At 32.3% G+C, this 14,639-nt stretch overlaps 4 protein-coding genes and 3 pseudogenes across 7 annotated transcripts, besides 5 other annotated features; 3 read left to right on the top strand and 4 right to left on the bottom strand.

The window, feature by feature from the left end:
* Positions 1-5,103: part of a mobile genetic element that runs on past the window's edge.
* TVAGG3_0828680 lies at positions 487-1,315 on the bottom strand (annotated as a pseudogene). Its single transcript has one exon. A coding segment is annotated over exon 1 (829 nt).
* TVAGG3_0828670 (uncharacterized protein) lies at positions 1,339-1,610 on the bottom strand (the record flags this gene model as incomplete). The annotated part of the gene is made up of 1 exon (XM_051248369.1): positions 1,339-1,610. A coding segment is annotated over one exon (272 nt), but the record flags the coding sequence as incomplete, so codon positions are not given.
* TVAGG3_0828660 lies at positions 1,656-2,086 on the top strand (annotated as a pseudogene). The gene has a single exon. A coding segment is annotated over exon 1 (431 nt).
* Positions 2,906-3,654, top strand: TVAGG3_0828650 (annotated as a pseudogene). The gene has a single exon. A coding segment is annotated over exon 1 (749 nt).
* On the top strand, positions 3,949-4,161 carry TVAGG3_0828640 (kinase C-related family; the record flags this gene model as incomplete). The annotated part of the gene is made up of 1 exon (XM_001299528.1): positions 3,949-4,161. The coding sequence occupies one exon, from the start codon at positions 3,949-3,951 to the stop codon at positions 4,159-4,161; it is 213 nt and encodes a 70-aa protein (XP_001299529.1).
* Positions 5,104-5,123: 20 nt separating the features above from the next.
* Positions 5,124-5,383: a mobile genetic element.
* Positions 5,384-5,676: 293 nt separating this feature from the next.
* Positions 5,677-5,757: a mobile genetic element.
* Positions 5,758-7,194: 1,437 nt separating this feature from the next.
* Positions 7,195-7,713: a mobile genetic element.
* A 4,093-nt stretch (positions 7,714-11,806) lies between these two features.
* On the bottom strand, positions 11,807-12,307 carry TVAGG3_0828590 (uncharacterized protein; the record flags this gene model as incomplete). Its single annotated transcript, XM_001279148.2, has 1 exon — positions 11,863-12,189. One exon carries the CDS (start codon positions 12,187-12,189, stop codon positions 11,863-11,865), a length of 327 nt encoding a protein of 108 aa, XP_001279149.2.
* Positions 12,308-12,501: 194 nt separating this feature from the next.
* Positions 12,502-14,639: part of a mobile genetic element that runs on past the window's edge.
* Positions 13,168-13,545, bottom strand: TVAGG3_0828580 (protein of unknown function, DUF4107 family; the record flags this gene model as incomplete). The annotated part of the gene is made up of 1 exon (XM_001299525.1): positions 13,168-13,545. A coding segment is annotated over one exon (378 nt), but the record flags the coding sequence as incomplete, so codon positions are not given.

The following is a 14,639-nucleotide window of genomic DNA, read 5'->3' as shown; positions in this document are numbered from 1 at the left end:
GTAGCACCTCCAGTTCTTCAAAAATAATTCATAACTACCTTCCTCCTGAACTGTTGTCAAAATGTCGTGTTGTCATGAATTTTCAGAGAAGTTAAATGACCTGGTAGCACATGGTAGCATGGTAGCACCTCCAGTTCTTCAAAAATAATTAATTATTGAATAACCTAAAAACCATGAGACTTTGTCTCCGGACTCTTTGAGTTGAAGTTCTGAGGTCATGGGCTTCGCCCTTGCCGCTAGCGGCTTATTTTTGTCAGCAATGAGGTCATGAATGAGGTCATGGGCTTCGCCCTTGCCGCTAGCGGCTTATTTTTGTCAGCAATGAGGTCATGAATGAGGTCATGAATGAGGTCATGAATGAGGTCATGAATGAGGTCATGGGCTTCGCCCTTGCCGCTAGCGGCTTATTTTTGTCAGCAATGAGGTCATTCGTGATAAAAATAAAGCTAGCGTAGATTTTACAATACTGCGATGGTAGAGTTTAAGAGTTGTGCTTCAATGTAGAGACAGTCCTTCCCATCTGGAGGCAAGAACACTGGACATTTATGGTCATGAGTGGAGAACATGTCTATCCAAAACTCACGATTGAAGCCAGTTAATTTATAGTATTTAGGGTTAGGAAGTGGTGAAGTTCTTGTATGACCAATGAACTCATTTTCAACGCCTTTGGCTATATTAGAGTAAAGTATTGCTTGCTTTCTATCCCAAATGCCAGGTGTTACAATCTTTGAAAATTCATTTTTCCTCGGAAGCATTGCATCATAATTGAAAACATTCTTAAAATCATCACTTGGTTCGGAGATTTGAAATCTTATACGTAATGGATTTTCTTTCTTTTAGCGACTTCATTGAATGGTGAGAATACAATGAATTGACAGTCATGTGTTCCATCTTCATTTTCATTAAATTCATAATGAAAGTCTATAAGTTGTGGCTGACTACCTTCTTCCTTCAGTTGTGCAAGAAACTCACGTAAAGGCTGTAAAGTTTGTACTTCAATATTGAACTTTTTCTCGAACATCTCATTAAATGAAATCATACATTGCAACAATGTTGTATCGTCTTTAAAGTATTTGTATATGTGAATGTTTTGGGCGCTTAAAGACTGTTCGTCATTTTCTATCTCGACTTGAAGTATAAAGTCAACCTTTCTGAAAGCACGTGTTATATACATAGATGTTATGCCAATGTACTTCTCTTCATTTATGTTCACAATCCAGTCTGTTGGAAACTTAAACGTTACTCTGTTCCCCTTTATTTTGACGTCAGGGTTTTCACTACTGAACGCAACAGATAAAGGTATTTGTCTATACATTTAGTTTGGATAAAATAAACCATTTACTCTTTCTTTGCTTCAGCTTCTTTAGCTTTTTGTTCTTCCTTTGCTTTTGCTTCTTCTCTAGCTTTCTTCGCCAGCAAACGTGGGTTCTTTGTCTTCCAGCAGCTAATGCAGCAAGTTGTTTTTCACTAAGTTTTCTCTTTGGTCTCTCTGGCTTTTGTTCTTGTTTTTGTTCCTTCAGTTCGGATAAAATTTGCTCGCGAATTTCTTTCTTCAATGCTTCAACATCTATGACCCCTTGGGTCTTGTCCGTAGGATTTGACTGAGTCATTTGACTGTAGATAAAAAACTAAATTAAAACTTTAACCGATGTAAAATGAGCTTGTCAAAATCAGAACGAGAGTCTATTATATTAAATGACGCCAGAGGAATACAACATCCTTTCTATTATGTAAGTCAGAGTAAAGATGGTAAAATATATGTAAGAAAAAGAAAGGTACCATTAGCGAATGCAGAGAGCGACAACATTAAGGTGCATGGCAAGGGTGAAGTCCACGAAGCCCATGTTAAGCCTTCTATTCAAACTGAAAAGTCAATAGAACCAGAAGAAAAGAAGCCAGATGTTCTTTCAATAACGAACCAAGAGCTTATTGCAAAGTTCGTGAATTTCATTGAAAAACAAACCGAGTCAAAGAACCCTGACCCCCAGTGAAAGAAGTTGAGACAAAAGAGAATGTACAGTTCATTGAAAATGTCAAGAAACAACTTCCACCACGAATGCCAAGAAGAAGAGTGAGAATAATGAAGTAAATAGATATTTTTATCCGAAGTAAATACATGCAGAACGAACAGTTAAACGAATTTACTCCAGCAGAGCATATTCATCAGATTCGCTCATATTTCGATATCATAGACAATGCAGTTCAAATTGGTGACACTAATAGAAAATATTCTGACGCAAAGATTCCATCACAACCTGGAACTGCTAAAGATAACACATGGGTAACATTCAATCTCTCACCTCCTGGTGAAAATATGTTGGACCTTTACAATACATTCATTACGTATAAAATGGAAGGTCAATTTATTGTAGATAAAGAAATTGGTTCAGGTTCCAATAAAACAAACCCACCAGGATTTTGGATTGGTTTCGATGACGCTTTCTATGCAGTTGCTGGATATCAAATCCTTGCAAATGGTCGTATCGTATATTCTCAAGACAACGCAAGAGAAGAAGCATATATAACTTCAAACTCACAAACTACCGAACAAATAAAGAAAGTAGATGTTTTTTCAAAGACTCGACATGAAGATGTATGGAGTCATTCGGGAACATGCAGAACAGGACAAATTGTTAGTGGTCCAATTACAGCAGGAAAATCATTTGATTTTAAGCTTCGTTTAAGAATTCCTGTTAGAAGATTCCTTCCATTAGAAGCTATTCGATTTATTCCAGCTTTTGCAGGAAACATTCAGCTTAAAGTAAAGTTCAGTAGCGACGCCTTACAATGCACATCTATATCTGTAAATGATATCATTGCTTTCAATCCAACTCTTAAAGTTGCATTTGCTTCAGATTCAAATCCACCGACAAATAAATTTGTTCCATGGAATGAACCATTCACTATGATAACGAAGGCAGTAGAAGCTAGTGGAACAGTTACTATTACAACTGTAAACCAGCAACTATTTCGAACAAAGATGGATTTTAATGAATGTTTCATTCATCCAAAGTCATTCTCTTTAGACCCTAACATTTATACAGAACTTGTAGAACATTATACAAACGAGGCTTTATGTTTTCCTGTTAAAGTTATGGATTGGATTCCTATGGACGGTTCATTCTCAAAGAATACAGATAGTTCAAGTGCAACATTTACAGCAGCTTATACGCCTATTAATGTTAAAAGTATTTGGGCACTATTTAGAAAGAAAGACAACTATTATGTTAATTTTGAGAACCCTAAGTTTAAATATCTTCAGCTTTCCATGGGAGCTTATGGAAATATGCCTGCAGAACCTGAAAATCATATGGACCTGTATTTTATGAAATGGTTGCGAACGCCTGCAATACAAACAATGATATGATAGGATTTAATGAAGATGTTATGAGGTCATTGGTGGATGATGGTAGTGTGGAACATAAATGGGATAGCTATGACAACACACATTTCTTATGTGGTTTTCCAACAGAAGTGGACTTTTGCTTCCAGCAAGGTCAAACATCTACTGCTCCAATAACATACAAATTGTCTGTTAAAGGACCTATTGAACTAGCAACTGAAAATGTACCAAAGCCACTTATTGGATTTATGAGGGATTGTTGCTTTGCAATACAAGTAAGACAGTCAGGCATACCAATAATAAGACTTGACGACTATAACTTAGCCACGGACGACAGTGAGGAATAAAGGATGAACGTTTATTTTTAAAGCTTATAAATGAGTTCTTCATCAAGCTCTCGTGAACCTTCACCATCTATGAAACAAACTTTACCAAACGATTATGGAGCACCTATTGAATATTTCTTACGAGCTGCACAATGGCAAAGAGCAGTCTCACCAAGGTTAGGTGTTCCACCAGCTCCTGTCAAAAATAGCATTTGGTCAAGTCCTTATATAAGATATGGTCTCCCACTAGGTTTGCTAGCTACAGCAGGAGCAGTTATGATGTTGAAAAGAAATAAAGCAAATGTTATAAATAATACTGAAGTAGCTGAATTTGAACAAACTCCGACACCATCACAAACAACACCTTCAATGACTCCTGAACCTATGAAAGTACAAACTCCTGTTCAAAAGTCAACTCCTAAACCGACTCCAACATTTAAACCAGAACCTACTCCTCAAATAAATCGTAAAACTCCTGCGTTTCCTTACTGAAAAAATAACGTTATTTTTATTTTATTTGAACATTTTTATTTGATTGAAATGACGACTAAAGTCACTGAAGCAATGAAACAAAAATTTTTGGTAGAATACATTAAATCAGGAGCGGTTCCAGAAGGTTTTTACGTTCATACTATGAAGGATGGTAGAGTTCAGTTTAGAAAGATAAAGCAACCATTAGATAAAGAAGGAATTTTGAGAAAGATTAAACTTCATGAGGACAACATTGCTGAACTTAAGAAGAAGTTAGAAGAGTTGGAGAAAGGAAGAGAGTTATAAAGCAATGAATTCATGAGGTGAAAAAAGAGGTGAAAAAAGAGGTGAGATTTCACCACTTCACCTAAATTTATTTTTGCGCTATGTTTTCATACGTGTGAGGGTGGTGATATCATTAATTTTAAGTTTATTTTTTAAATAATTTTTTATTTTATTTTGGATGTAAATGACAGAACAAAAGCAACTCATTCGAATTCCACAGTATAACAAACATACATTTAAACATTTATTCTTCCTTCCTGAGCATAACATGTTCTTTCAAATACATCCGAGACCAGTTGACTTTTCATTGACTGTGTATAAAGATAGAAATAGTTATATCATTAAACCATACGATGACGAAGGTAAGTTATGTAAATTGTACGTTAAGAAGTTAGAGAAAGTTTATGGCTTCAAGTATGACTACAATAGGGTTAACACTGATGATGAAGATATTGAGGAAAATTTATGAGAACATTAGTGAAGTCGTTAGTGAGAACGATAGTGAGAACGTTTATTTTTACATTAGTGAGTTCGTTAGTGAAGTGAAGTGGGTGGCGGTTTTGTAAATATTTAAGGTTAAGTTAGTTTTTGCGTTCATGTTGTAAAATATACGTTAACGGTTTTGTAAAGTGTCAAATTCACAAGTATTGGGTAATGTGGAACGCAGTGCCACCATACACGACTTAACCATACTAACTTCGTGTAGATATTTATAATATATACATGATAACAAACATTCCCCGCTAAAAGATGTAAAATCTTATAAGAAATAATTGCAAAAGAATAACAAATTGCAACAAATTTTATATGAAACTGAACCTTATGAGGTAGTGATTCAAGATCACCGCCTCATAAGATTCAGTTTCAATCTCAAGTATCTCAAAAGTAAGGCTCTATTTTTTGCCATGTAAAGTATCACTTTACTGTCAAGCCGTTTTTATCGTTTTCGTTTACAACAAAATTGTCAACCATTTCCTCGTTCGTACTATTTCGTTACAGAATGAAGACAACGAAAAAGATGGAGTCATTCCAGGTGACCGTGTAAGAGTCATTTTCCAACGCAAAAGTGGACAAGAAATTGTATTCGAAGAATTGGTTTGCATATTCTTTAGCAATGGTCAAGACTACTGGGAAGGAAACTTGGTATTAGTCCCCGGTGAAACCATTTCTGTTTCATCGGATTTGAACCATCCATACAAGATATGGTTCAATTACGTTGCATATAACGCAGAAGACCCGAACTTTGACTCAGAATAAAAACTTCATTTATACTAAACATCTTCGGGGCTAGAGGGCACGAAGTGCCTGGAAGCCCCACTACCTTTTTTTTTTAAAATATATTCGGTTAATGATATTATCTTATAATTTGTAAATAAATCTAGTAATAAAATAACTTTAATAGTTGGTGTCACTTTTTCGAAAATTCTGGTTTTTTCGGTTCGGTCCTCCTCTTGGGTCTTGGGCAAAATTTATCATGGGCTAGAAGGGGCGCAGCCCCTGGAAGCCCCACTACCTTTTTTTTGATATTTTGAAATTTAAATTATTTATCAAAATTAAAATTTAACTAGGGTTGTTAGATTCCCGACGATAGGTGTCTTGGAAGATTTGCCTGGTGTCATCATAGTGTCTTTAAATCAAAAATTTTATTTTGGAGTTAGTTTTATTGATTTTTCAATAAAAAACATTTCTAAAACAAGAAAATAAAACGATAAAATATTTATATTTTATATAAGGATCTTATATATTTAAAATAAATATCATTTTATTTTTTTCATTGGTGTCTGTCAAACCATAATACACTATTCAAAAATTCAATGTGTCTTGCGGTTTCAAAAGACACCTTCAAATTGAACGATAGCACAGACACTATTGAATTTTACCCATTGTATTTAGTTTTTACCCTTTTTATTTTTAAGAATTAATGACTGAAACAGCCGTTTTGCTATGACCTCAATCACTTTTATTTATTATTTTAAATATTATTTAATTTTATTATTTGAATAGGCCAACTTATATTTGAGAAGCTCAATTTGAGACCACTTAATACATTGAAATATCATAAATATTGAAATATTAAAAAGTGTATTTCAAAATATTGAAATTATAAAAATTTATAATACTGAAATTGAGACAAATTAATAAATTCAATGTGTTTTTTTTTTGAAATAACTCTCAAATATTATTTTTTTGTTTATTTAATGATGAATAAATATGATTGCTTTAGTCAATCATAAAAACTAATTTAAGTTTAAAATAATGAAAGGATAATTTGATCGTTTTTTAAAATACAATTATTTTTGATGATTTGCAAGAATCTTTGAAAAGAATATAATATAGGTTCTATTTTTGTAAAATTTATCCAAATCATGTATTACATAAATTACGATTAAAACGATGAAAGAACCAAAAAGTGTGTTTTGTGTTTTGTTGTTGCGTGTTGGATGCGGGATCCTGTTATTTCCGAAATTGACAAAAAATTTGGAAATTTAATTTCCGAAATCGAAATTATATTAATGTTTTTAATATTCTTATATCAAAAGGATTAAAGTTCATTAAGAGAAAAACAATTCTTCTTCTTCAATCTATTGGCGCATTTATTTCTACACGCCAATAAGGAAGGGAAAATTATAAGACACCATGGTGTCTTCAAAACGCTAATTTTTGATATTTTTAACAACCCTAAATTTAACTTGAAATTTATAATTATTTAGTCATATTTTGCATAATTCTAAGTAGATTTTGTAAAAAATCAAGAAAGAAAAATTTTAAGGGTGGCTTCCGACCAAATTGTCACTTTTTAGCCCAAGTGAGAAAATTTCGTAATTTATAACCAAGTTTTTTAAAATCTATATTTAATAAAGATTCTATTTTTCTTATTAAATTTCAAAAATGAGGGGGTTCGGAATCGTCCACAAATTGCCGAAAGGGTTTTTGCCAGTTTTGAATCCGCTTATTTTTATCGACCAAAATTATAATAAATATAATTTTCGATAAGTATTCTACCCAAATGATTCTTCAAAAAATTATTTTTCGGATTTTATTCCGTAAAAAAACGTTACAGAAAACGCCTATAAAATTTCGAATTTTCCCTAAAAAATTCAGTGCAGGTCGATTTAAGAGATTTTTCAAAAATAATCATATCAGTAGATAGGGTATAATATAGAGAAGCTTTATGAATAACTTAAAATCCGGGAAACTCAATATTCAACGAGAAAAACGCTTAACGAATCTCACTTTTGGTGTAAACATCACAAAAAATTGAGAGGGCTTTCTGGTCGGAAGCCTCCCTTAACGTGCTTTATTTTTTCTTTTTTATAATAATACATATTATTATATAATTAACATATTCATAATGTTTCACCCTTTCAAAAATATCCTCCTCCTCCTCTCAAATAAACGTACATACGGGTGGCCTCTTTTTTCAAAAAATTAAAATTTGAAATTTTGGGCTCAAATATTAGAGATTTTTTCAACCTTCAACGATATATGTTGTCTATATCAGACCTCCTTTCTTTTTGATACTTAACATTGTTCCTAAATCTTAGCCGTTAAGGCTGTTCTGAAAGTATTTTTTTTTTCGAAAAAATTCGAAAAAAATTTTTAAAATTCAAAAATCCCTTAATTCCTGAGGATTTTGGGAAAAAGTTTTTACATGAACATGTGTATATTATATGAAGTATATTGATAAGGTAAAAATCAAATTTTATTGCATATTCATCGAGAAAATAAACTAACGAATCCCTCAAAATTGAGAGGGTAATCCTCCTCCTCTCAAATAAACGTACATACGGGTGCACCCTTAAGTATATCAATAATGTTTTCTTAGTTTACATATTATTGATATTTGTATCATGCTGAAATGTGAGATCAATTCGATTGTATCATCGCTTATCTTGATGTGGTAAATTTTTGTCATTTCAACTATAAATGGAATAATTATAGGTTCAAAACGAACAGTGTAAATGTCGTCGAACATTTCAATGCATACGAATTTGAAATCAATATGTGTATCTTCTACAAGGTACTGATCAATGTATGATTTAAATTTTTAGAAAATTATCTCTGTTTTAGTTTAATAAAATAATATTGCGCGGTGAATTTGTATCTCAAAATTATGTAACTGTATCGGTAACAACTTCAAATGTCTTATTGACAAGATTTGTAAAAAAAATCAAAAATATACTTGAGATCATATAAATGTGCTCTTCTCTTTATAACGTAAGAATTGATCAAAGATAACATGTGTACTACTGATTGATTTTGGAGGATTGCTATGATTAGAGACGATTTGATTAAATAATTCAATGAAAAATGGACTATTTGATTCATCAATTAGGAGATTCGATTGTTTGTATTCGATTGCACTGCATTTGGTGAATTAGTTGTATCGTAAATCAAGGAAAGTTTAATCATTTGGCTGCTGTGATACTCTTAAAAAATTAAAAGAACGAATTTTTTTTCTAAATACAATTAATGGCATCAGATGATTAGATTACTTTTTTAGAAATCATCAATCAAATTTGGCATATTTTTGAAAGAATATCTAAAGACAAGACACCCAATAAGAGTTTTTGTGCATACGGTTCTCGGGCGCCTATGTCACATTCACAAAGGACTCCGTCTTTATTAGCAAACTCAGAAGAAATGTTTAACTAAAAGAAAAATTATTTCATCAAGACTAATAAATGTTTTAAAAAAGCAAATCACATCATTAACATATCAGTTTTAATTACAAAACTCAACGATACATAACAAATTTCTTCGAAATTTAAATTCTCATTAAAAAATTCTTTTGATACAAATTAAATAGCTACATATTCGATTTTCCCATTGATACGAACTTATTGTTTTCATTCAAGATTTACAAGAAATCAAATACTTATTTCACAACAACAAATATCTATTTTTACTCAAACACGAGCATGTATTTACTAATAAATTCATGTTTTTACATCATTACATTTGACAATACTATCAAAACAACCCCAAAATCAAACTAATTTTCGATATTCTTTATTCAGACCAGAGAATTCATATAAATCATCGATTACTCAAATTTAAGTATTCATTTAATGTAATAATTGTTAGATATTAGGCGTTTTATATAAAGATTCTCCCTATTTCAAATTTTCAAGCGAATTAAGTCGATATTTCATACATTTTATAATATACAAATCATGTGTAAGTACAATAGCTTTAATTATTTACAATATTGATCATTTTATTACGAAATCCAAAAATTTAATCAGCAAAATCGATGTTTTTATATAAGATTAGAATGATTTACATCATTGTTTCCATGCACTAGCTGTTAAAATGCTGATGACAGCTAAAAGAATCGCAATTTCATAACTTGAATATAAGATTCAAATGAATCGGCATTATTTGACATTTACATCATTGAAATGTCAAATAATGCCGATTCATTTTTTTGATGAAAACAATGAAATTCAATCACGATTTTCAGATAACAGTATCAAAACACACATCAACTATGAATAATTTACACTTTGATCAATCACCTGATGATGTTTGGGAACTCTTTTACAATACATCACATAATTCAAAACCTATTAATGGCACAAATGTTAATGCAACATCAACAAATAATGAATGCTTCTTATATAACTGTATATTCATCACCATTACAACTAATAGTGCCATTTATTTTACGAATACAAGCAATAAATTTCTTAACTCATATTGTTCATTTACTAACTGCAGCAGTAATACAAATGGTGGATCTATCTACTTTAACTGTAATAGTTCCATTGTCCAATACCGAACATGTGGCTACAAATCAAAAACAAACTCCTATGGACATCATTCATATGTTTCCTTAGTTTCTAAATCAAATAATAAAAATTATCTTTATGAAAGTTCTTTTTATGAATGCGGAAATTTAGAAAAATCTTATACAAACCATCTTTATTATGGAAATATTGAAGTTAAATCAATCAACACAAGTTTCTGTGAAGCAAACTATGACTCAGGAATATATCTATGGTATCCAACAAGTCTAAGTAATGTAACATATTCATCATTTTGTAACACAACATCATATTATAGAATTTTAAATTTAATTTATGGTAACTATAATTTTAATTTTTGTAATGTTTTGAATAATGAACTCAAAAAATCTGATTATGGAACTACATTCTATGCAGGTAAATCAACTGTTCTTATTGAAAACTGTTCATTTCTTGGAAACACAGGACCAGGAAAAGAATTTTATCAAGATTATTCTGGTTCAATTACAGTTAAAGATTCTTTCTGTGACAGAATAATAGGTAAAACATATCAATCAGTTATAACAAATAATGTTCAAAATATATATTCTATTCATCATCTTTCTCACTTTTCATCATATCTGTGTGAAGCAGAGTTTCCTATTTTAGATTTAGTGATAAAGAAGAATATTATCACATATGATGAAATTGTTTATCATTATTCATATCATATCATTACTTCTCTTTGTATTGTTTTAGTAAATAAATAAAATGCATATTGTTCTTCCTATATCTCGATTTTTTGTTGCTGGTTTCAAGTAGAAATAATGGCTAAATGACTTGTTATGTAGAAATATTTATTATTTATTAAATTTATTCTTAGTACTTTAAGTCAGAGACACCGACGAACTAAAGAATTTACAAGATGGTCGGAACTCCTTCAAGAGGAATTGGGCAGAACAAGTTGAGAATACTGATGTGTCGCTTAGCCTCCTGTGTGACTTCATAGGTGAGCGAATCACCAATATCCTTATGATAATATGGAATCGTGGACCCAGAGAGTTAAGCGCGGTCGTAGATAGAAAGAACTGGAAGTTCGTAAAACAATGAAGAGTTGAATAACATTTCAGCATTCCATTGGTATGGGAAGATGTTCTTCTCTCCACCAACTTGGACAGATTTGCATCAGTGGATTGTTGTTCGAGCAGAAAAGCAGCCGTACTTGTGATCAATGATGATGCGGACGATGATACGAAGACCTGATGTTAGGAAGAGGTGGCCGTTGTCGATAACAAGTGGAACAGCATAGATTGGAGTAACACATGAAAGCTTGCGCTGATTAAGAACTTTGCAAACCCTTCGTTAAGCATTGGATCTGTATCGACTCCTATAAGTTTGCTATTATGCGAGAGGGCATGCTGTATTATGAATAAAAACGCATGTGCATTATTACAATATGTTCTAGCATGATTATTAAAAATATATTGAATAGATTATTAGCTAAAAACTTAAAATTAGAAGGAAATGTGCAATTAATGAGCTATGAAATCCATATAAAGATATTACTTAATTAAAAATTCATTAGAAAATAAGAAGAGATTGAAATATTTTAATTTCAAAAAATTATTACAGAAAAATGATGGTTTATTAGAGCAAACATTAAATATTGTATCAGTAACAATGATTTCGAGAGAAAATTATTCAAAATTTAGCAAGGATTATAACAATTATCTTCGCTTGTAGAGTAGATTTCACCATTAAAGTTTGCTGTTTCAACTGCTTTCTTAACTTCTTCTGCGGAGTATATGTGTGAGAAATGTTGAATAATTTGTTCTTCTGGAGTTCCGCGATCTGAATTGTTCTCTTTGAGGAATTCAATGACATCGTTCTTAATCTTTTCATCTCTGTCTTCGCTTGATCGCATTGGAGGAGGTGCTGGAGCGGATGTTTCAACATGCTTTGGTGCTTGAGCGAAAGAGGAGTCTGGGGGTGTTCCTCTTGTTGTCTGTAAGTGTACGAACAATGAGTAAAGCATATGATAAGGAATTTGATCGAATTCTGTTATGGGTTTGATTGTGAATGAAGATATTCCATCTTCAATAGCAGGTGTAATTCGTCCAACAACAAAAACGTATGTTCCATCTGGAATTGGCTCCGGATTATCATCTGAAATGAAATTCTTAACTTTGATACTGCCTGTACAATCATTCACCAAGTAATCAATACTGATTGTGCTATCTTCATGGCTAATAATCTTTCATACGATGGATACTTGTTTCCTTGATTTAACCTTGAACAAGATGTTTAAGTATATCTGCAGAAATGTATGATTATAAAAAGTTGTGTTAGTTAGTATACAAGTGTTCGGCACTGTGGCACTGCGTTTTCACTTTATCCAATACTTGTGAATTTGACACTTTACAAAACCGGTAACGTATATTTTACAACACAAACGACAACACTAATTTAACCTTAAATATTTACAAAGCCACCCACTTCACTTCACTAACGAGCTCACTAATGTAAAAATAAACGTTCTCACTATCGTTCTCACTAACGACTTCACTAATGTTCTCATAAATTTTCCTCAATATCTTCATCATCAGTGTTAACCCTATTGTAGTCATACTTGAAGCCATAAACTTTCTCTAACTTCTTAACGTACAATTTACATAACTTACCTTCGTCATCGTATGGTTTAATGATATAACTATTTCTATCTTTATACACAGTCAATGAAAAGTCAACTGGTCTCGGATGTATTTGAAAGAACATGTTATGCTCAGGAAGGAAGAATAAATGTTTAAATGTATGTTTGTTATACTGTGGAATTCGAATGAGTTGCTTTTGTTCTGTCATTTACATCCAAATAAAAATTTTCAGTAAATAAAAAATAAACTTAAAATTAATGATATCACCACCCTCACACGTATGAAAACATAGCCCAAAAATAAATTTAGGTGAAGTGGTGAGATGTCACCTCTTTTTTCACCTGTTTTTTCACCCGTTGAATTCATTGCTTTATAACTCTCTTCCTTGGTTTCTTTTTAGTTGCTTTCTTCACGTCTGTCTCCAGCTTAACTGTCTTTCTTCTTCGTCCGTAATGATACCAGTTACTTCCACCAGTCAATGGGTCAAATGGTCTTTCGTAAGGATTTCCATACATTCCATAGGGACCATACGGAAGAACTACTGGTGGAGGAAGAGTTCCATCGACTCTATTTAAATGCATTGTTTCACCTTTCATCTGGTCATTAAAGTCTTTTGCGTGTTTTGCAAACTCATCGTCCTTTCCTAAAGCATTTTCTGACTCAGTCGCAACCAAATTGGATGCTTTATTTATGAGCCCTATTTTATTTAATCTTAACTTCTTTGCAACCCAGCCTCCAATCTTCCCTTTATTTGCATCTAATGTCTTCGAAACCCTTCCTCCACTCATTTTATTTACTGCGTCATAAGCCCCAAGTGCTTTTGCTCCAAATGCTAATGCTTTTGTTCCCATTGCGCCTAAAGCTGCCCAAGCTACCATTTACACCATATTAAAATCATCTCTCTTCAATATTATCTCATAAAAGTTCTCGTTACTGGAGAAAGTCAATGAAACATAAACATTCTCACGGGCTTCGCCCTCACCGCTTTGCGGTCTATCTAACTTATTTCTATATCATCTATACGCTTCAAAATGTCTGAACAATTGCTAACATCTTCTACAACAGTTATTTCATCATGAATGACCTTCAAGAACAAGCTCATTTAATATGCATTAAAATCATCTCAATAATGAGTCCATCCTTTCCATCTTTAGGTAGCACAACATCTTTCATTGAAGAAGGTTCGACAAGTCTTATGTTAAACTTACTGACAAAGTTTGTTATACTATAATGCTTCGGTGGCGAATACATGTAGTTTGAAAGACATAATATAGATTCTTCAGCAAATTCACTTATACTGGATTTTATAACAATGTTCTCACGAGACCAAATACCACCAATTGACAATCTTGTAAGCAATCCTGCTGAACCTTCTACTGTAAACGTCGATGGTAACATTCCACGAAGGTCATCTATTGACATCGTTGAGTCACTGAATTTAAATATTTTCTTAAAGCAATCGTCATTATCTAACCATGCAATAGCTTTGAAGTTTTCATTCGAATATACATCTGCTTCATTAAATGTAAAACCTGACTTCTTTGCAGAGACGACTTTAAAATCTATTGCATTTGTTTCAAAATTATATACTATGGTAACTTCTGAAGGTAATGGATGTCCTTCCGCAGTCAGTTGTTCTCTCACTACCGTTTGAAGCTTTGTATTAAAAACTTTCATGTCATCTCCTGTGTCTAGGTTCACATACACAGCAATAGGAAAACTATCTTGCTTCTTTTTTCATCATTATATCTCAAAACATTAAAGTTCTTCAATAATATTGTTCTTCCTGCTGGAATACTTCGAACCTGTCTGATTTCAATAGCTTTCTCACCTC

The sequence above is a fragment of the Trichomonas vaginalis genome, chromosome VI (genome assembly GCF_026262505.1).
Source record: "Trichomonas vaginalis G3 chromosome VI, whole genome shotgun sequence".
Taxonomy (NCBI): Eukaryota; Parabasalia; order Trichomonadida; family Trichomonadidae; genus Trichomonas; species Trichomonas vaginalis.
Note: the sequence above shows the minus strand (reverse complement) of the source record. Positions and strands in the feature narration are given on the sequence as shown.